Source organism: Zootoca vivipara, chromosome 6 (genome assembly GCF_965207765.1).
Source record: "Zootoca vivipara chromosome 6, rZooViv2.hap1.1, whole genome shotgun sequence".
NCBI classification, from domain to species: domain Eukaryota; kingdom Metazoa; phylum Chordata; class Lepidosauria; order Squamata; family Lacertidae; genus Zootoca; species Zootoca vivipara.
Window position 1 is genome coordinate 6,996,115 of NC_142589.1, and position 25,554 is coordinate 7,021,668.

At 47.8% G+C, this 25,554-nt stretch overlaps 1 protein-coding gene across 3 annotated transcripts in view; it reads left to right on the forward strand.

Moving 5' to 3' along the window:
- The first annotated feature begins 4,319 nt into the window (after positions 1 to 4,319).
- Positions 4,320 to 25,554, forward strand: part of SH2B3 (SH2B adaptor protein 3) — a 73,835-nt gene continuing 52,600 nt past the window's right edge. The window contains exons 1-2 of one of the 3 annotated variants that reach the window (XM_035120445.3): positions 4,320 to 4,856; positions 23,128 to 23,910. In XM_035120445.3, the coding sequence (XP_034976336.1) occupies positions 23,137 to 23,910 (774 nt within the window). In that variant the 5' untranslated portion in view covers positions 4,320 to 4,856; positions 23,128 to 23,136. Of the gene's footprint in view, positions 4,857 to 19,949; positions 20,167 to 20,772; positions 21,013 to 23,127; positions 23,911 to 25,554 lie in introns of those variants that run through there. The other 2 variants (XM_035120443.3, XM_035120444.3) reach the window with 2 other exon arrangements.

Consider the following 25,554-nt stretch of genomic DNA (forward strand, 5'->3'; position numbering starts at 1 on the left):
AGGTCAGCGGTTTGAATCCCTGTGACGGGGTGAGCTCCCGTTGCTTGGTCCCAGCTCCTGCCAACCTAGCAGTTCAAAAGCACGTCAAAATGCAAGTAGATAAATAGGTACTGCTACAGCGGGAAGGTAAACGGCGTTTCCATGTGCTGCTCTGGTTTGCCAGAAGCGGCTTTGTCATGCTGGCCACATGACCTGGAAGCTATACGCTGGCTCCCTCGGCCAATAATGCGAGATGAGCGCGCAACCCCAGAGTCGGTCACAACTGGACCTAATGGTCAGGGGTCCCTTTACATTTTTTACCTATGTATTATAAGAAGAATGAAAGGGGGCGGCAGTATTTTCCTGCAACAAACTGGTTGTTTTAAGAGCTGTCTCTTCACCCGTCTTTCCCACTACTCAACAGCAGGTACAGATTTTTCCCTGGGGTTTGCTCCTGAAGCCTTTCTCATGAATGAGTATATCTGCAAGGCAATGGAGGTTTTCAGAATTTCCTTCTCCTAGACACGCTCCCTTCCCAGGTGGATGACCTCCTCTCACTTCCCTCTCCAGCATAATGTCGAAACCACCTTCTTGACCTTTGGTCAATTCCCTGTAGCCTGTCTTCACAGGCAAGGGAAGTTCCTAACTCTCTCTCTTTTTTTTTAAACAACCTTTATTTCAATTCTTTAAAATCTTACAAAGAAAAAAAAAGGAAAATTAAATGCATAAATGCATAAAGAAATAATAACAAATCATACAAAAACATGTAACAAAAAAGGAAAAAGACAGAAAAGCAATAATACACACACACAAAAACAATTTCCAAATTCATCCAATAGCATTATCAAATAATATAAACACTTATAAATAATGAAAAGAAAGAAAGATAAAAGAAAAAAAAGATTCAGCACTGAAAAAGGAAGGGGAAAAAAGACAAAAACAAAAACAAAAAAAAATTGCTTCCTATTGCTTGCGCACCGCTTTCCTTTATTTAATTTCTCTTATCTTGCTTTGTCTAAGTTACTATTTACATATGTTCTCCATATTTCCCTGCATATCCTTCACTCTAAACAAATCACCAAATCAATATTTATCTCTTCTTTTTTTCAAATAGTCCTCAATATATTTCCATTCATTTTTACACCTTTGTTTAGGGAGATTCCTAATCGCTGCTGTCATTTTTGCGAGATTCATAAATTCTACTAATTTTTCCTGCCACTCAAGAATCATCGAGATCTTCTCTCCTTTCCAATTTTGTGCGATAATCCTCGATAACTCACCGAGGATTTGAAACCCATCCGCTCCCCTCACCAGGTTTAGCTGGCCGGCCAAAGCAGTTCTCCAGGTGTGGCCGCTGTCGCACGCTGACAGCTTCTAGGAGCCACAGGTGAGAGCTGAGTGCAGGGTGGGGGCCAAAGGAGGACAGACTATTCCAGAAGGAGCACAATGTGTCTCCCAGCAGAGCTACCATCCCTTCCCCTAGCCATTATACCAGACATCCCCAAACTTCGGCCCTACAGATGTTTTGGACTACAATTCCCATCTTCCCCAACCACTGGTCCTGTTAGCTAGGGATCATGGGAGTTGTAGGCCAAAACATCTGGAGGGCCGCAGTTTGGGGATGCCTGCATTATACAATTCTGATTCTAGGGGGAAGATATTGGGTATTTGACCTGCAGGGGGCGCTGGCTGCACAATAAACCATGGCTGCGCCTGGTTTTTGTCAGGCTAGGGAAGAGAATCCTAATTCCAGTTCTTTTTTTCTGGGGGTACGCATATCCCCTAAGCATTTTGGGAATCTTTGTACTTTTGTCCATTTCCTTTCCCCGATTGGAACTATAAAATGGTGGTTTTCTCAAGTCAAAATGAGAGTAGCCCTAAACATTTTTTTAAGAAACAAAGCACTGCCTAATTCCATTTATCTACAATTCCAGACACACACACACCATTTCTCTCCTGCACATGTCTTGCTTTGGAACAGAAAAATGATATCATTCACCCAGTGCTATACCAGCTGCACTGGCTCCCGGTGGAGTACAGGATCAGGTTTAAGGTGCTGGTTTTAACTTTTAAAGCCCTATACGGACTAGGACCCCCGTACCTATGGGACCACCTCCTGGTACACCCCACGGAGGACCTTACGGTCTACAAATAATAACACCTTGGAGATCCCGGGCCTCAGAGAGATTAGGCTGGCCTGGTGGAATGCTCTGCCATAAGAGATCAGTGCCCTGCGGGATTTGACATCTTTCTGCAGGGCCTGCAAGACGGAGTTGTTCCGCCAGGCCTTTGGTCAGGGCTCAGCCTGTCTCCCCTTTTCATTTTGTATAAGAACTAGCATTCTCACAGGCCCATATAATATCAGCGTAAAAAACCGTTGGGCCGATGAGCACTTACTGTTACCAACCCTAACCATGAGGAAAGCCATCTAACTAGACTTTAATTTGATTTTACCTGTTTTTAGGAGGCAATTTAATTGTTTGATTTTATACTAATGTTACATATCTGATGTTAGCCGCCCTGAGCCCGGGGAGGGCGGGATATAAATAAAAGTTTATTATTATTATCTTTGTTAGCAGGTGTGAGGGACTTCCAAGCCCCAGGCTCTGGCTGGCAGTGGGCTTGGGGTGTGTGTGTGCCAGTTCCACAAGAACTTCAGAGCAGACTTTGCAAAGGCCCCATCTAGTCTCAGCAACCTGCAAGCAAGGCCCGAGCACAACATCCCATCTCTGCTCATGCGCCTCAACTACCTCAGAGGCAACCGTTGTCGTTGTCCTGCCCGCCCGCCCCATGGCTTCCTCCGTGAATTTGTCCAAACCCTTTTCCAGACTGTCCCAAGTTGCGGGTCGGTATATCTGGTTAGGAACCTTGGAAGTCGAGTTAGGCTAAGTTACATCTAGCTTAGGATTGTCTACTCTGACTGGTAGCATCTCTCCAGAGTTTCGGGTAGAGGACACACCCCGCCCTACCTGGACACCCCAGGGATTGAACCCAGGGCCTTCTGCATGCATGCAAGCCATTTACCACCGCACCTGCTCTTTCTGGTCACATATGCCCAGGTCCCCCCGCAACATTATTGGCAATTGATAACACAAAAACTCAATCAGTGTTGCTCCAGGCAGCTGCTAGATCAGAATTAGCAACTATTGGAAAGATGCAAACCACATTGTCATACCAATAATAATAATAATAATAATAAATTATTAATAATAATGAATTAATAATATCCTGCCCATCTGACTAGGTTGCCCCAGCCACTCTGGGTGGCTTCCGACAAGTGGCTTCATGGCACGCCACCCTGTAGGAAAAACTGGCACGACTTGTGAGGCACAGCCAAAAAAGGCCAGTTTTTAGTATTTGGCAACTTTTCATCGACTTTATAAACAAACAGCAAAGTTTGTGCTGCCCTAGAGGGGAAGCTTCATTCTGGAGAGGATGCATTCTTACTGTGGTAGAACTGGACTGAATTTCCCTTCTCTGTCTCCTTATTTTACCCTCTCACTCTTCCCCCCCCCCAGCCCCTCTCTCTCGCACTCCCAGCCAGAAAAAGTAAAGGTCACTCGCAAATAGCTCTTCCCTTTGTTGATGTGACAAAAAGGTTTTATTCGTGTTGTATGTTGCACATCTATGTCTGTTAAAATTCCAGTTAAAATATTTTGAATGGAAAATAGCAGCTGCCTTATCTTGCTTCAAAAGCTGTTGGGCCGCCCAGACTAGTATTGCTGACACTGACTGGCAGCAGTTCTCCAGGATTTCAGGTGCTAGGGACTGAACCCAGAGCCATCTGCAAGCAAAGCTGCTGCCCTGTCACTGCACAACACAGCCCTTCCCCTAACAACAAGCTACCTCATACAGAGCCCATACAGGCTAGTTTTGTCGACACGGGCTGGGAGCAGTTCTTCGGGGTTTTTGGGTGCCGGGGACTGGATCCGAGCTTTCTGCAAGCAAAGCAGCTGCTCGGCCCTTTTCCTAACAAGAAGCTTCTTTATACAAAGTCCACCCAGACTAGTATTGGCAACACTGACGGGCAGCAGCACTTCGGTTTTTCAGATGCTGACAATCGAACCCAAGCCGCCTGCTGTTGCTCTGCTACTGCGCCCTTCCTCCAACAAGAAGCTGCCTCATACAGAGCCCATCCAGACTGGTATTACCGACACGGGCCGGCAGCAGTTCTTCGGGGACTTGAACCCGGAGCCTTGTGTAGGCAGAGAGCAGCCCTTTCCCCCTACGGAGATGGCGAGCGGGGGGCGCGTGGGGAGCCCTGCGACCTCTCCAACTCCTATGCGCTCTCGGCTGCCTTTCCGCGCTTTCTCCTCCGCCCCTGCGCGCCGTTTCCTGGCGAGGCGAAGAGCCGCCTCCGAGGGTGGGAAAGATGCGGAGCGGCGGCTCGGCGGCCCTCCCGCTTACACAACCCTGGCCGTCTTCCGCTGTCGAGGACCGAAACTCGGCGCTAGAAAGTTTCCCTCCGCGCCCGGGCGCTTCTCGTTCCCTCCGCGCCGCCGCCGCCGCTTCTTCCCCGGGTCGACGAGCGCACCAGAGCGCCAACTTCTCCCTCCGACGACGCGCCCCGAGGAGCCTCCGCCGCCAGAGCGCGCGGCCCGCCCGGCTCTCCCGCGGCCCCCGAGGGGCGGCTCCTCCTTCCTTCCCGGACCCGGGCTGCCTTTTACATAACCGCCCGAAAAAGGCGTCGCCACCGCCGCCCGGGCGCCTCGAGGGGGCGAGCCGAGCCTGGTCCCTTCGCCGCCGCCTTGTCTCTCTCGACGAGGCGGACTCTCCTTGCTGCTGCTGCTGCTGCCGCCCCGGCGAGGGCTGTGGGCGGACGGGCGCCGGGCAAGGCGCACCATGGGCCACAGGACGAGCGCCGGCTTCTCCTACAGGTAAGGGGACACCCCCCCCCCCCGCGCGCGCTTTCTGCCGCTCCCCCTTTCTCTTCCCTTGGAGCAGACCGCTCACCTAGCGCGCCTCTGCTTCGGGAAATACTTCGAGTTTGGGTTTACATGCTTGAGGACTATCTCTCCCCCCCCCAATAAAAAGGGCATCTTCGTGTATTTTGTTCAAAGTTGCTTGCTCGGGGACAAAATACGAGCCCCCCCCCCAAAAAAACCTGGGTTTTTCCTCTGTGCTGTAGTACAAAAAAGAGTGCTGCTGAGCATGGACAGAGCGCCCATTCCGTAGTACTCAAGAGCTGTTAGCTCAGGATAAGAAGGCTGAGCCTGGTTTTGGCCAGCAGGCAGCATGGAAATTAGTCCTGATGGGATTTCTGACAGCTGGGTTTAGATGTGAAGAGTGCAGGATTTTTGCAACTACTTTCCCCTGCTCTCCTGCATACATTGGGGAATGGCTGTGATCTGCCATCCTGCCTCCCTCAATGCTTATTATTATCATTAGTGTAGGAGCATTTATTACCCCCCAATTCACCCCAAGATTTTGGGGTGGTTACAGCAATTGGAACATTTCATTTCACTCTTAATTTGTATACTGCCTTTCTGCATTGCTATGCGCAAGGCGTTTTACAGCAACAACATACAACAAAGAACACACACCTTATAATAAAAGTCGTGCAAGAGGGGTCAGCAAACGTTTTGAGCAGAGGGCTGGTCTACTGTCCCTCAGACCTTGTGAGGGGCCGGACCATATTTTGGAGAGAAAAAATGAACGAATTCCTATGCCCCACAAATAACCCAGAGATGCATTTTAAATAAAAGCACACATTCTACCCATGTAAAAACACGCTGATTCCCGGACCGGTCCGTGGGCTGGATTTAGAAGGCGATTGAGCCGGATCTGGCCCCTGGGCCTTAGGTTGCCTACCCCTGCTGTACAATGGTGCCAGACAGGCGCATCTCTGTGGGGAGGGGGACCCACAGTTTAGGGGCTGCCACGGGGAATGCCCTCTCCCCCTGGGCCACCCAGCAACCCTGAAATTCTGAGGGAGATGGAACTACCCAAAAGGGAACTATCTCAAAGCAGCTGTTTTATTACAGAAAAATTTCAGGAACAGAGTGGAAAGAGAAGTTTCTGAATTGGAACTCATTACCAAGCTTAAAACCATGGAGCCACCTGGGATGAACAAAGACATAGGATTCTTATCTCATTATGCATGCTCAAGCTTTCTTTAGCGCCTCAGCCCTTGCTTTTTCCCCGCAGGACCAATTGCAGTCATCAGCAGTCGTTAACAGCCATCTACAGGTTTACCACTCCCATCAGCCCATCACCCATTCCCATCCCCCCCCCACCCTCTGTATATACATAAGGGTCTGACTCTTCTGTTTCAAGTGTATCTGAAGAAGTGTGCATGCACACGAAAGCTCATACCAAAATAAAAACTTAGTTGGTCTTTAAGGTGCTACTGAAGGAATTTTTTTATTTTGCCAAAAGGGTGGTTGATCTTGGTACCTGAGAGGGTCTGTAGCAAGGTTGCCAGATTTCCCCCCCCCCAAATGAATCCAGGGACGCTTTTCAACTTCAATGGATTTTGTATGAGGACTGATTTGTAAATCCAGGGACTGTCCCCGGGAAACAGGGACGTCTGGTAACCTTAGTCTATAGGGAAGGAGGTGGTCTTTCAGGTGTTTGGGGCCTGAGTCACTGGAGGGCTTTAAACACCCAATGTGAGCACCTTGAATTGGGCCAGGAAATGAACTGGCAATCAGTCCAGCTATTTTACAAGGAGAGTTATATGAGATGTGAAAGCAACCCAGCCAGGAATCTGGCCGCTGCATATTGGACCAATTGAATGTACGATCTCGTGCGCGGGAGACTTTCCCCAGACCCCCACCCCTTTTAAATATATGAACCTGCCACCCCTATTTTTTAAAAAAAATAATGTTTATTAAATTTTCCATTTTAACAATCTGATCAAACCACATCATATATTCCGAATTATAAATATTATTCAATAATCAAACAGACCAAATAGTATGCAATATTAAAAAAAAATGGGGGGGGGAATCTGATCATCTCATACTTCTACTGCTTTTCACAATCATTCCCAATAGTTCCCATAAGTCATTCAGATGTTAATCCTCATTATTTTCCGCAGCCTCTGAGTTGTTCTGGCAAGCGAGATAGCTCAAAACAGTGTGTTTCTGTGTGATTTTTTATGTCCAAGATTCCCCTCTGTAGGCTCGCAGCGTCTCTTCACAGACTGATGTTTCTGCCAAATCAGTCCAAAAATCTTCCCACTGCATGCAGATGCCCAGTCCAGATAAAATCCGATCAGGGCATCCGCCCAATACATTTCCCAGACCAGTTGCCATTCAAACATTAGCCTCTCCAGGTAAGGGTTTTAATTGAAAATACAAATGCGAGATGGGGGGGGGGAACCGACACACATTTGGACAAAAGCAGTATTTTTAAAAGTTAGGTTATGTAAATGGACAGAATAAATAAATACAACCAATGTCAGCAAAATCACAGCCTCTCAAATGGGTGTTCCCAGTTCCTTCATGTAGGCCCCCCCTCCCCACAGAGGCTTTAATCCTAGACATAATCATGAACACCACCACCCCTCAAATCTTCCCTGCCCCACTGCCAAATAAGGTTGCAGCAACCTTTCCTCTTCAATGACTAGAAAAAAACAAGACCCACAAACTAAATTAAAGCTGAGAATGTCAGGCTTCTCTTTTCTATGTGCAATGCTAATGTACCTATGTGCTTTTGTGGAATTAGTCCAGCCGTTAGTTTGCATTTGACCCATCTCTGAAAAAAAATGCTTTATTTGCCAGTCATATTTCCTATGTCTCCCCTTCAATCCACTGAGCGATTCTTGAAGGACTGTGTCCTGAGTGTATGTGGAAAAAGAAGAATTGGTTGGTGTGATCCTTTGGCCTTTGCTAGGCTGCCCTGGTGCAAAAGAGGGCCAGTGCCATAGCTGTCAAGTTCTCCCTTTTTTAAAGGGAAATTCCCTTATGCTAGGCTTCCTTGCGAGAAAAGTGAAAACTTGACAGCTATGGCCAGTGCCCTTGCTATGCCTTTCAGGACAGAGAATGAATCCCCCCCCCAAAAAAAGCTGCAAGTACTGAAATTCTCCAGCCACAGGTGGGCAAATCTGTCAATTTTGATTTCCAACATTTCTTTTTTGTTGTTGTTGTTGCCATTTTTCTCATTAGAAGTTGTCATGAAAATTCACCAGCCGTTTATTGTGAATCATTCCTAATAACCAACATTTTAAAATGTAATTTCACCCCGCCTAGCATAATGCATTTTAGTGTTAGTTCATTGCTATGGATGGTATTAGGCAATCTTCCCCTTAATATATAGAGAACTGAACCACAAAATTCTGAGAAGTGCAGATTTTGAAGGATGGCTGTGTTTTCTGGTTCAGGGTGATCCAAATTAGGCCGGCTGACCCAAATCCCTTCCCCCATTACCACTATTCCTCTTACACCCAATGCTACCCCCGTTAAGGCTCTTTTAAGTCCCCTTGTGACCCTCTCCAACCTCAGACCTTGTTTTTGAAGGGGGGGAAATGAACAAATTCCTATGCCCCACAAATAACCCAGAGATGCATTTTAAATAAAAGGTCACATTCTACTCATGTAAAAACATGCTGATTCCCGGACCGGGCCGGATTTAGAAGATGATTGGGCCGGATCTGGCCCCTGGGCCTTAGTTTGCCTACCCATGGTTTAGATCTAAGAGGCAACAATCTGCAAGGCCCTCTTAGGGAGCAGAGGATGCCCTCTGCTTTGGAGAATAGTCTGCTAGTTGAGAGCCGGTGAGCCCCATCATTATATATATTTAGGTGTCTGCTAGAAACCAGATTACAGTGGTACCTCGGGTTACAGACGCTTCAGGTTGCAGACTCCGCTAACCCAGAAATAGTACCTTGGGTTAAGAACTTTGCTTCAGGATGAAAACAGAAATCGTGCTCTGACGGCACGGCGGCAGCAGAAGGCCCCATTAGCTAAAGTGGTACCTCAGGTTAAGAACAATTTCAGGTTAAGAACGGACCTCCAGAACAAATTAAGTTCTTAACTAGAGGTACCACTGTAATTAAGATTAAGGGTTTTATGGTTATTTTGCTGAAATGGTGTATCTTCCATGGGTAATGTAAACACCCACCCACCCACCCCCAAGTTTGACTTGTTTTTTGGTTTTCTGGATCACTGTATCTGTAGAATCTGTAGCTCACTGTATCTGTATCACTGTATCTGTATCACTGTATCTGTAGAATCTGTAGAATCTGTAGCTCCCTTAGGAAAATGAGAATCGGTGATGAAAGCACTGGTCCATCTAGCTCAGTCTTGTCCACACTGACTGGCAGCAGCTCTCCAGGGTTTCAGGCAGGGGACGTTCCCACCCCTACCCTACCTTGTGATACCACAGGTTAAACCTGGGAGCTTCTGCATGCAAAGAGGGTTCTCTGCTGCTGAGCTAAGGCTGTAAGTTTTGCAGTCCTTGTGGCTGTGAGGAAAGAGAAGAATTAAATCAGAACATGGAACCTTACTCTTGGTGGTCAGCGAATCTGGTCAATGAATAATAATAGTGGTAGTAGTAACAGTCACATTTTACCTCTTCATTCTCAGATCTTTGGCCATTTTGACTCATCTCACTCTGTTCCTGCCATTGACATTTGTATGCTCCTGGAGGGCGGGGACTTTTTCTTTCAATTTGCAAGGGTCCAAAATATAGGGAGTGTGGTTTGTTCCCCCCCCCAAGCACCCACCCTATCAAGAACCCTGTGAGGCGGGTTAGGGCTGGAAGGCAATTTTCTGGGGCATTGTGGCTGAGTAGGGGGTAGGGATTTGAACCCGGGCTTTTGTGGTCCTAGACTAGACCAACACTCTAACCGCTTAACACCGCGTTACACCAGCTTTGGCCGTGCTCTGTGAGAAAATACACTTCTGAATAAGCAAAAAAGTGGAGCTGAAGCTTCATTAGACCACTGAAGTTAGGATTTCTGCCCCATGTTGGAGCACTTATTCTCTCTCCCCCCCCCACAATATTCATATTGAGATGACACCACCTGTACAGGTGACTGGCCTCTACCGGTGCCAAGGGATTGCAGCACCCTGAGGCCAGGATTAGCTGTCAAGGAAACTGGAGAAAAGACCTTGAATGCTCCTACAAAGGGAGGGAAGGGCGATGGTGCAGGCAGCAGGGAGAAAGGAGAAATGTTCTGAAGCAGCCTGATGCCCTCCTGGCTGGGACTCATGGTAGCAGTTGTCCAAACCAACTGTCCCCCAGCCTGTTCCCAGAAAGCAGCGTCTCATTATAGAGCAAGAAGCCACAGTGTAAGGGAGGTGTGCGTGAATCTGAATTTATGATATGGTTTATCTCTGTAGGTCATGGCATAAGTTACAGGTAGATAGCTGTGTTGGTCTGGTGTAGTCGAAACAAAAAAAAAAAATTCCTTCCAGTAGCACCTTGTTGTTGTTTAGTCATTTAGTCGTGTCCGACTCTTCGTGACCCCATGGACCATAGCACGCCAGGCACTCCTGTCTTGCACTGCCTCCCGTAGTTTGGTCAAACTCATGTTCGTAGCTTCGAGAACACTGTCCAACCATCTTGTCCTCTGTCGTCCCCTTCTCCTAGTGCCCTCAATCTTTCCCAACATCAGGGTCTTTTCCAAGGATTCTTCTCTTCTCATGAGGTGGCCAAAGTATTGGAGCCTCAGCTTCACGATCTGTCCTTCCAGGGAGCACTCAGGGCTGATTTCCTTAAGAATTGATAGGTTTGATCTTCTAGCAGTCCATGGGACTCTCAAGAGAGACCAACTAAGTTTGACATTGGTATGAGCTTTCGTGTGCATGCACACTTCTTCAGATACACTCATTTTGAAGAAGTGTGCATGCACACGAAAGCTCATAGCAATGACAAACTTAGTTGGTCTCTTAAGGTGCTACTAGAAGGATTTTTTTTGTTGTTGTTTCGGTCATGGCATAAGTATAAAATTGACATAACTCTTATAACGCGACATGATGAGCTTTGGTGACTATGGAACCAGCCAGATTCCAGCCCCCTGATGAAAGGCATTCAGGAATTTCCTGAGTCCACACACATCTGATTTAAGGATTAACACAAGCAAATTTAGCTGTCAAGTAAATGCAGTCGTACCTTGGACCGGATTTATGTACAGTATAAGCTAAACAAGCTATAGCTTAGGGCTCCACTCTCTTGTGGGTCCCAAAAAAAATTAAAGGAAAAAAAACACTGGTTGTACATTTCCAAAATATACGATAAAAAAACAAATAAAACCTACATACAGCAACAGTGGCAAATGGCTTTAGATACCTATTAGGTCCATAAATTACCATCTAGCATATTTTCAACACAAAAAACAGCAATGATTTGTTGTTGGCAAAGGACAGCTAAACATATAAAGGGCCCCATTACCTTCAGCAGCTTAGGGCCTCATCAGACCTAAATCCAGCCCTGCTCGGAGTGTTTTGGTTTGCGAACGTTCTTTGGGACCCGAACATCCAACAGGGCTTCTGATTGGCTGCAGGAGCTTCCTGCAGCCAATCAGAAGCCACACTTGGTTTCCAAACGTTTTTGGAAGTCGAACGGATTCCGTTTGACTTCCTAGGTATGACTGTACTCAGCTCCTCATGCATCCACAGGATGGCCAGGTGATGTAAAGGATGTCAAACCAAGATGACTAGCAGGGCTGGCTCTATAGCCAGGCTGGGTGGCGCAGGGCGCCACGCAGCCGCGCAGCAAGCCCGCCCACCCACCCGTCGCGCAGCAGCGCCCTTGGTGACGGTGCTGCGCGCTGAGCCCGCCTGCCCAGCCGCCCGTCGCACTGGAAAACGGGGCGCAGGGGGGCGGCGGAGGGATCCGTCACACCACGGCGCCAGGGCGCCAAAGGTGCTTAAGACGGCCCTGATGCCTAGGTTCAGGTAATTGCTCACTATCCAAAGTCTTTCACCTTTTTGTTAAGCAAAGGGGGTTGGCCAGCTTTAGCCATTCTTCACTAAGATGGGCAAGGTGAGAACCAGGGCAGGAAATTCCAGAAGTATCTCTGGAAATTATAGAAATTTCACAACCCCCTCCCCTCTCCACAGGCATGCCTTGGCAAAAAAGGGTATTAAAAAAATATTAGATGCAACAGTTAGTTGGGCTCCCCTAGACAGGACAGAACTTATTCAGCGCTCCTCTGCTTTGCTTTAAGGACAGATATACTTTCTTTTCTCCTCCTCATAGTGTGGGTTTATGGCGAAATTGTCATGCCCATGCTTCTGTAGGCTTTTAGACCAGTTAGGGAATCTTTTACTCCTTAATCAAGGTGTGTTATGGATTGTTATCTGTATGGGAATGTTAGGGATGTGGATTAGGATATATTATTAGATAGATCCTATCCAAGCTTGTGTTAGCAAGCTTCCAATATTAGCAGAGTGACATTCCCTTTTTGTGCGCAGCAAAGCATGTGAGTTAGATTCGCTAGAATCTCTATAACAATATTACACTTTATAGTTCAATATTACACTTCCTGGCAAAGGTCCCCTTTGTCCCTCTTAAAAGAAATACACAACACAGTGTTTATAAAATAAGATAGAGTTTACTTACAGTTTCATCCTGAGTTACAGCATAATCTCAGAAAGGCAGGCTTGCTTAGAAAAGTTACAAGTATATATACATCTAGAGACTACTTAGTAAAGTAAGACTCCATTTGGTCTCACTCTTGGCTGCAGGCCTAGAGTGAGAACCATGCTAACTAGAGATTCTCTGGAGATGTGTCCTCATCGAGGGAGGAAGTAGCTAAGAGAGAGAGTGATTGCAGGCTAGGGCTTTTGTCTAATCCAACTCATTTGCATGTCTGAGGGAACAGGAACTGACCTGTAGTCAGGTGTCCCTCCAGGTGAGTTCCTGTTAGTGGACACTCTAGGAACTGTTGTGACTTGTCTGCCCCAGTGTTCCATCCCACAAACCCCTTCTCAGGCAATTCACAACATTCATTACATACAAAACAAAACATAAGCAACTTTATTCAACCACCCAAGAGTCCCAGCTTGACACGCAGGTTCTGGAAACTCTGTCTTGGCAGGGGTTTTGTTAGGATGTCTGCTGTCATCTCCGATGTGCAGCAGTACGACAGTTCGACAAGTCCATCTTGTATCATCTGGCGAACGTAGTGGTACCTGACCCCAATGTGTTTTGAGCGTGCTAGGAACTTCTCATTCTGCGCCAGCTTTAGACAGCTTTGGTTGTCCTCCAGCAGGCTTATAGGTTCCTTTCTCTCCACGCCAAAGTCTGTTAGGAGTTGGTCCAGCCAGGAAATCTCTCTGCACGCTTCTGTAGCCGCAACATATTCCGATTCTGTAGACGATAAAGCTATACATTTCTGTTTATAACTGCCCCATGTGATAGCTCCGCCCCCATACATAAAGACATGCCCGCTTGTGGATTTATAATCAGAATTATCACCCGCCCAGTCAGCATCAGTGTACCCAATGAGTTTAGGGTCACTGACAGCTGGTAACTTTAATTTACAATCCATTGTACCCTTAAGATATCGAACCACCCTCTTCACACCAACCCAATCATGCTCAGTGGGACTACTCACTTTCTTGCTGAGAATCCCTACTGCATTGGCTAGATCAGGTCTGCATGTGGTAACTAAATACAAAAGTTTACCAATTGCTGAACGATACTCTGTGTTGTTTGGCAGCAGCTTCGAATCCTCTTGGTTCTTTAAGAAGTCTGTAGCCATCGGGGTGTTGACGGGTTTTGCATCCTGCAATTGCATACTCTCCAACAGTTCAATTATCTTTTGCTTCTGATTAAGTAGAAATGAACCATCCTGTTCTCTTTCCACTTGAATCCCGAGGTAATACTCAACTGGTCCTAATTCCTTCACTTGCACTTCCTTGTTGAGGTGCTGGACTACATTTTTATAATCCCTGTCATTTGACGTTGCGATTAAAAGGTCGTCAACGAAGGCAAGAATATAAGAAAATTGTCCATTACTCTGCTTAGTGTACAAACACTTGTCAGCTTCACCTTGCTTGTACCCAAGTTTCACCAGCATTCCATGCAATTTTAAGTTCCAGGCTCTGGCTGCTTGTTTTAAACCATACAGTCCCTTTTGAAGCTTGCAAACTAAATGTGCCTCATTTGGCTTTATAAAACCTTTAGGCTGCTTCATGTAAATTTCTTCAGAAATTTCCCCATGCAAAAACGCAGTAGCTATATCGATGTGTTTCACCTCCATCCCTTTAGATGCTGCGATGCTTAAAAGTAATCTTACGCTACTGTATCTTACTGTCGGTGCAAAGACTTGGTCATAGTCGTGGCCATATTGCTGTGAAAAACCTTGTGCCACTAGTCTTGCTTTGTAACGTTGCACCTCCCCTTCTGAACCCCTTTTAACCTTGAACACCCATTTGCTCCCAATTGCTTTCTTACCAGCAGGTAATTTTGTGAGTGTCCAGGTCTTGTTCTTGTGCAGTGCGTCAATCTCCTCCTGCGCGGCTTTCCTCCAGAGACTGGCTTCGGTGGCTGGCATCTGCTCTACCTCTTCCCAAGTGGAAGGTTCTGGTGGAGACGCCGACCCTGCAAAGTAGGACAGTCGTAGTGGCGGAACGCCCTTGTTGGTTCTGGATGAGCATCTGACCTCTGGTTGTGCAACCGCATCAGCATCCTCATCCTCCTCCAACGCTGGCATGTCCACGTACAGCTCCTCCTCTTCGTCTCTGGTGCCGCCAGGGGTCTGGACCTTTGAAAATGCTTGGAAGCATAATTAGTGTCCTTTCTCCCTGTATTCCTTTCTGAAGAATCAAGGTAATCTCTGCATTCCTCTCTCAAATGATCAATCAGTTCTTCAAAAGTCAGGTCCTTTTTGTGATCCATGCAACTCTTGAATGAACTGAAGCTTGGTCCTAGAGATGCTATCAAAAATGAAACCTTTGTTTCTTCATCAAGGGCTTTAGTAGTAAGATCAATCCTCTGGACAATTTCACTAAATTTGCTGATATGGTCAGTGAATTCTTCTCTTGAATTCATCCTCAGCGCAGTTAATTTGCTCATCAAATTCCTGTAGGAGTTCTTAGTAGATGCTCCATACCTGCGCTCAATATCTTTTAAGATTTTAGCTGCATCATCTTTGCTATTAACTGATGTTAGATGCCTGTTGCGAAGTCCACTCAAAATTATGTATCTGGCCTCGCTGTTCATGCGTTTCCAAGTTGCTATCTTTTTTTTTTTTTAAAAAAAAATATTTTTATTAATTTTCCAATTAAAACCAATTATATCACATTCAATATTTCAAATTATACACATATATATATCAATCAAATCAAGTTGCTATCTTGGCTAAATCCTCTGCTGTTGTGCCAGTAGGCATAGGTTTTTCAATGGCATCCAAAACATTCCTTGCATCTAAAAATGCTATCAGGCGTTGTTTCCAAAATACATAATTGTCATCATCTAGAGCCATGAATCCTGGCTTAACTCCACTATCAAAATCTGCAAAAGCCATCTTGGAATCTCAAAATTCTAAAAATTTCTCAAAATTCAAAAATTTGCCAAAAATTCCAAAATCAAAATCTCTAAAAATATCTCAAAATGCAAAATAATCTTCACTGCCTCTGAGTTCTCAGTGCTGTAAACTCTGAGGGAGGGGAGGGGTAGCTAATCCCCTAGGCACACTGGATAACAATAGACCATGTGCTTATCAGGAAGTTCTAACTGAAAAAATCCTACTCAGTTCAAAATCACAATCCAAAGCAATCCTTCATAAATACACAAAAATACGCAGTCCTGGGCCGTAATAACCCTTTATGGGAATGTTAGGGATGTGGATTAGGATATATTATTAGATAGATCCTATCCAAGCTTGTGTTAGCAAGCTTCCAATATTAGCAGAGTGACATTCCCTTTTTGTGCGCAGCAAAGCATGTGCGTTAGATTCGCTAGAATCTCTATAACAATATTACACTTTATAGTTCAATATTACACTTCCTGGCAAAGGTCCCCTTTGTCCCTCTTAAAAGAAATACACAACACAGTGTTTATAAAATAAGATAGAGTTTACTTACAGTTTCATCCTGAGTTACAGCATAATCTCAGAAAGGCAGGCTTGCTTAGAAAAGTTACAAGTATATATACATCTAGAGACTACTTAGTAAAGTAAGACTCCATTTGGTCTCACTCTTGGCTGCAGGCCTAGAGTGAGAACCATGCTAACTAGAGATTCTCTGGAGATGTGTCCTCATCGAGGGAGGAAGTAGCTAAGAGAGAGAGTGATTGCAGGCTAGGGCTTTTGTCTAATCCAACTCATTTGCATGTCTGAGGGAACAGGAACTGACCTGTAGTCAGGTGTCCCTCCAGGTGAGTTCCTGTTAGTGGACACTCTAGGAACTGTTGTGACTTGTCTGCCCCAGTGTTCCATCCCACAATCTGCTACCTGCTTAGACTGTAACTTTGCTGTCTAAAGCAGCATTTTTATATATTCTGTCCCTCCTATTTTTTGTAATAAACCAAACCTTCTTTATTTCTTTCTGTGAGAGCTTCTTGTGGGCATAAGATTGTAGACAACCCCCCCCCAATAAACAAGCACACATCGTAACTCCAGCGAAAGATCCTAAATCTCTCAGCAGTGTGCATATGAATATTCACCTGAGTGCTGGCTGTGTACCTGGGAGTCCTGGTAGACCAGGCACCCCCAAACTTCGGCCCTCCAGATGTTTTGGACTACAATTCCCATCATCCCTGACCACTGGTCCTCTTAGCTAGGGATCATGGGAGTTGAAGGCCAAAACACCTGGAGGGCCGCAGTTTGGGGATGCCTGTGGTAGACACTCGTAACAACATAAAAAAATTCCTTCAGTAGCACCTTAAAGACCAACTAAGTTTTTATTTTGGTATGAGCTTTTGTGTGCATGCACACTTCATCAGATACCAGACTTCCATTTCATGCGGCTCAATGTGGTGCCTTCCATAGTTCTAGTTACAGGTAGGTAGCCATGTTGGTCTGAGTCGAAACAAAATAAAAAAATTCCTTCAGTAGCACCTTAAAGACCAACTAAGTTTTTATTTTGGTATGAGCTTTGGTATCTGATGAAGTGTGCATGCACACAAAAGCTCATACCAAAATAAAAACTTAGTTTTGTCTTTAAGGTGCTACTGAAGGAATTATTTATTTTGTTTCGACTCAGACCAACACGGCTACCTACCTGTAACTTGTAACAACAGTGTACTCTCTTGGGCTAAGATGGCCCCTACCATTAAACTGAATGAGCCAGCTGCCTCAGGTAGGTGATTTGGGGTATTCCCGAAGGGCAATTACCTGATTTATTACCAGCTGGGGCTGATGGGAGCTGTGGTCAATAAACCCCCTCTCCTCCTCAATCATATTAGCCTCATCTCCTTATAAAGCCCTCTGAGCTAAGGGCTACCACTGCATCTCACAGCGCCGCAGAAATGATGGTGGGTGTAAAATAACCATCGAAACTCATAACTACGGACAGTCTTTCCCTCCGTGAATTGTGGAATATATCAAGTGAACCGTCTCCTCGTCCTGTTCTCTCTGCCTGCTGGAAAAGTCACTGTGGGCAGGATGGGACCGGGGGTGTCTCCCTCTGGGATTATGCATTCCAGATCATTGGTAATTGGTTTCAAACTTCATATGTGGGTGGGGATTGTGGTGCATAAATGCCAATAAATTGTGGGGGGGGGCGCCCAATTCTAGATTGTTGGTATTTTATTTATGGCTCAACACTTTTAAAATTTCTAAAAATATATAAAATATATATAATATTTGGGCGGCTTCCAACAAAATATTAAAACACAGTAGCCCATCAAACATTAAAAAGCCTCCCTAAACAGGATTTGTGGGTAAAAAGAGCGGTCTTTGGATACTCTCTGCAGTTGGGTTTGTGATTTTGGTGCTTTGAAATGGGCCTTTCCCCACCCAACACTCTGGTCATATGAGAGCAGAGCGGACTGGGTTTCTCAAAGGCTTGCTTGTTTGCAATGTCCTCAGTGGGTTGCAGGTTAAAATGAAAGATCCCATCCCCCTGGGAGCTGATGCCATATCTGGAGAGCATCCAGGGGGATCATCTGTGAGGGATTTGCCTCGGCCTTTTTGAAGTTCCAGAGCCTCTTGTTGTGACTTGCTGGCATCATATGCCAGGAAGATTAAGGATGGATACAGCTGTAAGAAGTTCAGAGCCAGGGTTCCTGTGTCCAAAAGTCCAATATGCTAACCATGACAGCTAAATGGAACCTCCATAGCCCAAGGCAATGTACCTCTGACTATCAAATGCTGAGAAGAAACAGCAAGGGGAGGGGTTTGGAAGGCTGCTTAGTGCTACCAAAATTAACAGGCCAATGTTAAAAATTATTAAAAACGAGAGACTGGAAACAGGCATACTTCACCGATCAACAGTGGTCTTGCCTGTTCTCCAAATTCAATACAAATACAGAGCCAGTGTGGTGTAGTGGTTAAGAGCGGTAGACTCGTGATCTGGGGAACCGGGTTCGCGTCTCCGCTCCTCCACATGCAGCTGCTGGGTGACCTTGGGCTAGTCACACTTCTCTGAAGTCTCTCAGCCCCACTCACCTCACAGAGTGTTTGTTGTGGGAGAGGAAGGGAAAGGAGAATGTTAGCCGCTTTGAGACTCCTTCGGGTAGTGATAAAGCGGGATATCAAATCCAAAATACAGTCGTAGCTTGGAAGTCGACTGGAATCCTTCTGCAGCCAACCGGAAGCCGCGGATGCCCCGTGGGACATTCGGCTTCCAAAAATAGTTCGCAAACCGGAGCAGTTTGCAGCATTCGGGAGCCAAAACGTTCAAGAACTAAGCTGTTCGAAAACCAAGGTACGACTGTAATGACGAATGATTCTTTTTGTTAGTACTGAGGGGCCATTTATGAAAATGTGTGTGTGCATGAACAACACGCAGACTTTTCACTTTGGAGAAAACTTTCAATGTCCTGTCGTGAACTTCCACGATACACCTTTCCCCACTTTTCCTTGCAGGGTGAGCGTTTATTTTTACAACCTGTCGGCTGAAAGCCGTCTTAAGTGTGTGAGTGACAGAATCTTGGATGTGGTTGTTTGTGCAGTGCCCGGACTGGCTGCATTCTGGGGACGGGTTGGTGTTTCTCAGAGGTTTGTTGGCAGTTCTCCGAGTAGATCAGGAACGGTGGGCATCTTGTGCTTCAAGTTTCATGCTCAGCCAGAGGTGGGCGTGTCACAGGCCGACACATAGCAGGCCTGGCCAGTGTGCACTTTGGGGCTTCCCAGCACCGTCCACAATGCCACGATGCTCTGTGGCAGGCCCATCTCTGTGGAAAGGGTTCCCTCAGCGTGGAAACAAGGGGTTAGTACAGGCAGGCAGCCACTTTCTTTCCTTCTGTATGCTCCTCTTCTCTTTGGTTCTCTTTTCCGCTTCTGCTTGTCCTCGTCCTTTCTCTCTCATCTTTCTCCTGTCGTTGCTTTTTCAAAATCTTTTTCTCTCCGAAAGATGGTTGCGGTGATGCAGATGCAACCCATTCTAGGTCAGGCCTCATGATCCTATTGCGGCCTGAACATCTCCCACTGAAGACTAGTGAGCTACTGAATATCTTCCTATATACATTAAAATGTAATGCTGTCATCACGCAACCCCCATCAAAGGATTTCTAATTGCATGGGGAAAGGAAGAGAGGCTCTACGGGAGGTTAATGGGGGGGGGGAAATAGAAGGGTGGTTGGCGAGGAGAACAGGCAGTCCTACAGCTGTACAGTGTGTGTGTGTGTGTGTGTGTGTGTGTGTGTGTGTGTGTTGTATATATGTATGCTGTTTCATGCACTCGTAGTGTTGCTTCAGTGTGCCAAGGGAAGGGTTCTCATTGAGAACCCAACTGCCTCAGAGTTTCAGACCTCCCTGCTCTTCAGGAGCATGAAATTATGCTGCCCCCTGCCTCCATCTGAGCGGCGCGTCAACTTCCCCAGTCTAAAAAGGAGGAGAAGTTGGGAGTGGACTTCCTCCTATAGTGCTTGCTAGAAAAAGCCATTGTGTGTGTGTTTTTATTCTATTCGGCTGGCAGAAGGGGGAACCTTCCAAGCGGTTCTATTTCGGTGTTGCGCGGCTGCTGTTGGCGCACGTCAACGCTGCCCTTCCTAGTGCGTGCTTGGGATCTCTGCGCACACAAGTAGGGGGGGCCTCCACTTTTGTGCCCGGAGCTTTCATTCCCAAATGGGTGGGCCTCCCCCTCCGGCCAGCACGACCACAGGTGCCAGTCTGCCACCTGCAAGGTAACGGTGCGCATCTTGTGTCGATTTGGGGGTTGGTCTCCTTCCTTTACTTTCTCTGCTGCGCTGAAGTGCGGGGAAAGCCCCTTCCCGAAATTGGGCTTGCTGTTTTGCAATTTTTGGCTGTGTCACTTAGAGGGGGGGTTCCACTGCCGGGTGGGCTATTTTCAGTGTGTGTGTGCGCTCAAGGCACGAGTGTGTTGTTAAGACAATTCTGGCTTTAAAATGGGAGTTTCTGCAAAGCTGCCGTATCCAGACGCATGGTACGTAGTTGTCCGATGGGAAGGAAAAATCCAAATATGGCTCCTCTCCTTTTGTAGGAGGACCGGTTTTTTTTGTTTTGTTTGTTTGTTTGTTTGCAGGGCAGGGGTATTGTGGTGCTTGGGGGTTTCTCCTGTTTAACTATGGTCTCTGGATCCCACCCACCCACGCTCTCGCCTCTCCCCCCACCCGTTTCCCAGTGACCACTGGAGAGCTTGCGGTGAAGCACGAGGCCTGGTGTGTGGAAGCGAGAGCAGTTGCTGAGTCATCCACAGGCTGGTCTCGCTGATAGACCCAGCAGGCGGGGGCCCGACTGGGGGGCAAGAGCTCGTGCGCCCGACCAGCAGCGGAGCACATTTGCATGCCTTTCTGGGTTCTGGATCCGGAGCAGATTTGAGGCTTCTGGCATTGGCTTCCAAGTTCTGCCGGCTCTTCTGGGCCGGGTGGCTCGCCCCACCTGGGGTTCGGCCGCCCAGAAATCGTGGTGGCGTGGTATCTGTGGGGGTCTTCTCAGCCACGTGGTGCCCCTGCTTCTTCCTTGCGTTCGTTCTGACCAAGGGCATGTGAATTCTCTGCACCACCAGCAGCGTAAGGAAGGATCCTCTCCGTCCTGCTATCTCCTTCGCTCCAGCTCCTGGCCTGCTGCAGCTAATTCTCTCCTTGCTTCGCCCATTATCGAGACCCCCTGCTTCTCAGATCGCTCCCTGCTATGTCTTCCTGTTCCCCACTCCGACCCCTGGGATGTCTTGCTCTTGACACATGCCAGACCCCGACAACTTTCCTCTTCCTGGGCGAGCTCCCAAAATGTCGCACGGCTCAGCGTTTTGTGACTGACCTCTTTCCCCCCTCGGAAACCGTGAAATGTTCCCGGCCGATCTGAAATCGCAACTGATGCAGCCGCTGGGTGCTCAGCGGAGCAGCCCATTGCGAGTGTGTGATTGTTAAAGGAAGCTTGCAATCTGGGCAAGCTGTGAATCAGAAGCGGGGAACCCTTTTCAGCCTCCTGGGGAAAGTGGGGGTGTCAGGGGGGGGCCCTGTCTGTCAGTGGTGGATGGAGCTAGATTCAGAAGTTGACATAGCTACCGCACTTCTGCAGTGGGCAGAATGCTGTCCTTTTTATAAGACTTGGATTGTGATCGTTATTATTTAAAGGACCCTCTCTCTGCCAGCAAACTTTCCTCGAGAGGCGTTCCCGTCAGTTTGCCTTTTAATTGCAAGCATGGGTTTTCTCGAGGAAGTCTCGAGCCTGCCTCCGAAGAGAGGCTGCCTATGGGCTGCTGACTGGCGCAGGCAACGAACGCGCTTCCTGCTTGGAGTGGCGTGCGCTGCAATGATAAAAACACTTTTGCAGGATGAGGAGAGGGGCTGGCTGGGAGGGCCGCACGCTCTAGAGCCAAGCGGGCTGCGAAATCCCATGCCTTTGTGTAGAGGCCTTTGAGAGAGCGCTGGGCTTCCTTGCACAAACCTGAGAGGCTTGGTCCAGGGCCAGCCCTACCATTAGGTAGAGACAAGGTTGCCTGCCTCAGGCAGCAGCTGCTTAGAGGCTGAGAATGAGGTGCTGGAAGGACAGAGGGGTGCTTGTATGCCTCACAGCATGCCTGCCCCGCTAAGGTAGATGCATTGCAGTGCAGGATATCATCCCATTGCAAAGTGTGGAACTAAGACCACACTCACAACATTCATTCAAAGCACTATGATACCACAGTTCCACTTCCAGAGTTCAGGGACGCATCCCAGCCAGGTACAAGCACGCAAGGAGAATACAAACAAACAAGTAGGTGTTGCTTGGGAGAGCGTCTTGCCTGGGGAGAAATCCTGAGGGTCAGATCCAGAGTGCAGGGCCACCTGTATGCAATGGGTTGTGGAGCAGATACTTGAAAACGTAGCATGTCTATTCCTTTTCCTTGGAAGAACCTGGTCTGTGTGCAAAACTGGGGGCGGTGGTGGAGGTCAGGGGGCTGCTCTGATGTGATAGCCAGGAACAACCTTCTCCTATAGATGGTCTGAAACAGGCATCCCCAAACTGCGGCCCTCCAGATGTTTTGGCCTACAATTCCCATGATCCTTAGCTAACAGGACCAGTGGTCGGGGAAGATGGGAATTGTAGTCCAAAACATCTTGAGGGCCGAAGTTTGGGGATGCCTGGTCTGAAATCTATATTGCAGTTTTTAAGGCTATACATTTACAACCACATGCATTTATTGCATTTTAATATTGCTGTGTTGTCTCTTCCCTAACCCTCTCCTCCTAACAACCCTGTGAGGTAGGCCAAGCTGAGCCATAGCAACTGAAGGTTGCCCTTGAGCTGACCTTGGAACCTGGATCTCTCCGAATCCTAACCAGACACCCTTTCCACTCAGTTTCACTGACTAAATAAGAGGTTTTGGGTTTAAAATGTCCTTGAAAGATAATACAGGGATGTTGTTGTTCTTAGGGGACGTAAGAAACCAACCAGCTCTCTTTTGGTAAACCCCTTTGAGTTTCCTTTCTTCTTCTTTTTGCAATCAGGCAGTGTAGAAATCTTATGAAATAAATAAAATAAATGAAAACTCTCCTGAGGGGAACTCTCTCAAAATTGACCCGTATAGTCAGAACCCACAGTGCCTATGAATTCAAGTCCATTGTTGCTCCTGCAGCATTATTACTATTATTACTACTTTTGCCATTTATTCCTATTGCGGTTGTGTTCTCGTTTTTCCGCAGTGCACCCAAATGTTTCCGGCCCCTGTGATGAACGGGCTCCCTGCCCCGCCAGGCGACCCCGCGCACCCTGGCGGCTGGAATGAGTTTTGCGAGCACCATGCCATCTCCACCGCCAGAGAGCTGGCCCGCAAGTACCTCCTGTTTGTCAGCGAGAACCCCCAGCACGAAGTCCTGGCGGCCGAGAACTTCTCCCTTCAGTTCGCTGACCTTTTCCAGCAGTACTTCCGCAATGAGGTGAAGGACGGCTGTGCCATGAACCGGTTCCGCATCCTCCCCTTCAGCAGGGTGCGGGACTACCGGGAGACCGGCCGGAAGCAGGCGGGGGGCTCCCTCAGGGGAGTCGTGGCCAAAGCCGAAGTGGAGCTGGCTGACCAGGCCGCCAGGAACCCCGAGGCCCACCCCCGAGGCCTGCCCAAGGCCTGGAGCTCTGAGGAGCTTGCAGGAACAGCTTCCCCGTCGGCCCCGAGGAGACCCTTTTCCCTGGACCGCCTGAGGAGGAGTTGGCGCAGCTTTTTCCGCAGGAGGTCCTTGGAGCCGGCCCCCGGAGGAGGGGAGATATTGGACTCCGTTTCAAAGCCCGGCCTTGCCCGGAAGTTCTTCCCGTGGGCCCTTTCGCCGGACCCCTCTTCTCAGATTCAGAAAGAGGGCAGTCTGAAATACTGGATGGTGACCGAGGCTACGATGGACAGCGGGGCTTGCTGGCAGAGGTGCCGGCTGGTTTTGCGGAGAGCGGGGGCTTTGGACAACGGCGATTACATCGTGGAGGTGTTTGATCCCCCCAAGGTGAGTGAAGGCAGCCGCTCCCGGAGGCCTATCTCTCTGTCTCAGTGGCTTGTTGCGGTGCTGGTTGCCTTGGGGAAGCTGTCTGGTGTCCTGAAGCACAACTGTGCCTTGTTTCCAGTAAGCAGAATTTGTGTCTTCCTGCATTTTCATTCATTCTCATGGCAAGAACCACTGAGGTGGGCCATTTTGCCCAGAGTCCTACTGCTAGCAGAGGGCAAGGGGTTGCTTTAGATCAGGCTTATAGTACTTATGTACTTACTAGTGTATTTCAGCCTGTTCAATAAACGGGCGCTAGAGAGAGAGAGAGAGAGAGAGAGAGAGAGAGAGAGAGAGAGAGAGAGAGAAGCGAGCGGGGCTTCTCCAGGACGCGCTGCCTGCGCGAGCGAAGGGGGAAAGAATCAGCCGTGAGAGGGGCGAAGGGAAAAAGCAGCCGTGAGAGGGGAAAGTTGCGGCTGCGTTTCCCTCCAGTGACCGCCTGAGGTGGTTTGCTGTGGTGGCGGGCGGGCGGTTTGTGTGTGTGTGTGTGTGTGTGTGTGTGTGTGTGTGAGAGAGAGAGAGAGAGAGAGAGAGAGAGAGAGAGAGAGAGAGAGAGAAGCGCACGGGTCTATCTCGCAGCCTCCTCCTCGCGCTGCTGCTTAGAAGCGAGTGGTTGGCGGCCGCAGGTAGGTAAACGGTAGGCAGAGGAGTTGGGGGGGGAGAGCGCTCGCGTGTGCGTTCCAAGTCTCTGGTCCAATCCCTGTGTCCGTGGGGCACATGCGCAGTAGCGCGGAAACGGGACACACGGAATCTGGACGCAGAGACACGGGGACTTTATTGTATAGGATAGCAGGCATAGGCAAACTCAGCCCTCCAGATGTTTTGGGACTACAATTCCCATCATCCCTGAGCACTGGTCCCGTTAGCTAGAGATGATGGGAATTGTAGTCCCAAAACATTTGGAGGGCCGGAGTTTGCCTATGCCTGTTTTAGATAAATTCACAGGGAAGGAGAAGCTTATCAAGAGCAGGGCCATTGTCAAGGCTTTGCATGGTGAGGTATCTGCCCAAATGGTTTGTTGTCGTGTTGGCACGTTGTGTGTGGGAAAGGAGACCCATTTTTGTGAATCTTCTACTAGAATGTTGTTGTCATCATCATCATCATCATCTACGTTTTCTTGACTGGTGAGAAGAACCTGGTTAAACAGTGCTTGCCCTAGTGAAAGTAGCGATCATCATTTTCCCAAGGGAGGTGGGCTTACTGGAAGTGAAACTGAGCTGGGGATGTGGGTGGGGAGATGCTTTGTCTCTAGGTCTAAGCTTAGATGTGGGGTAGACATTGCCTCCCCCACCAGGACTTTTTTTTTCAGTTGTGCATTCATGGTGGTTTTGAGGCTGTAAAATGCGATTCCGCTTTCGGTGGTGCAGTTCTGCAACTGCAAGAAAGTTTTGGGGTGCTTTGGTTTTTTTATTGTGATGTGTTTCACCAAACCAAAAATTATCAAGGGGGTGGTTTATGACTCCCCTATTAAGAAAGGTCTCAGCCTTGGAGACGTTTTATGTTTCGAGAAAAGGCAAATAAGAGCCGCCATTACAGAGGTTTATGGAGAAAATGGGCCAAGGAGAGTTTTCATCCTGTCGTAACACAGGAATTCGTTGACATCCGGTG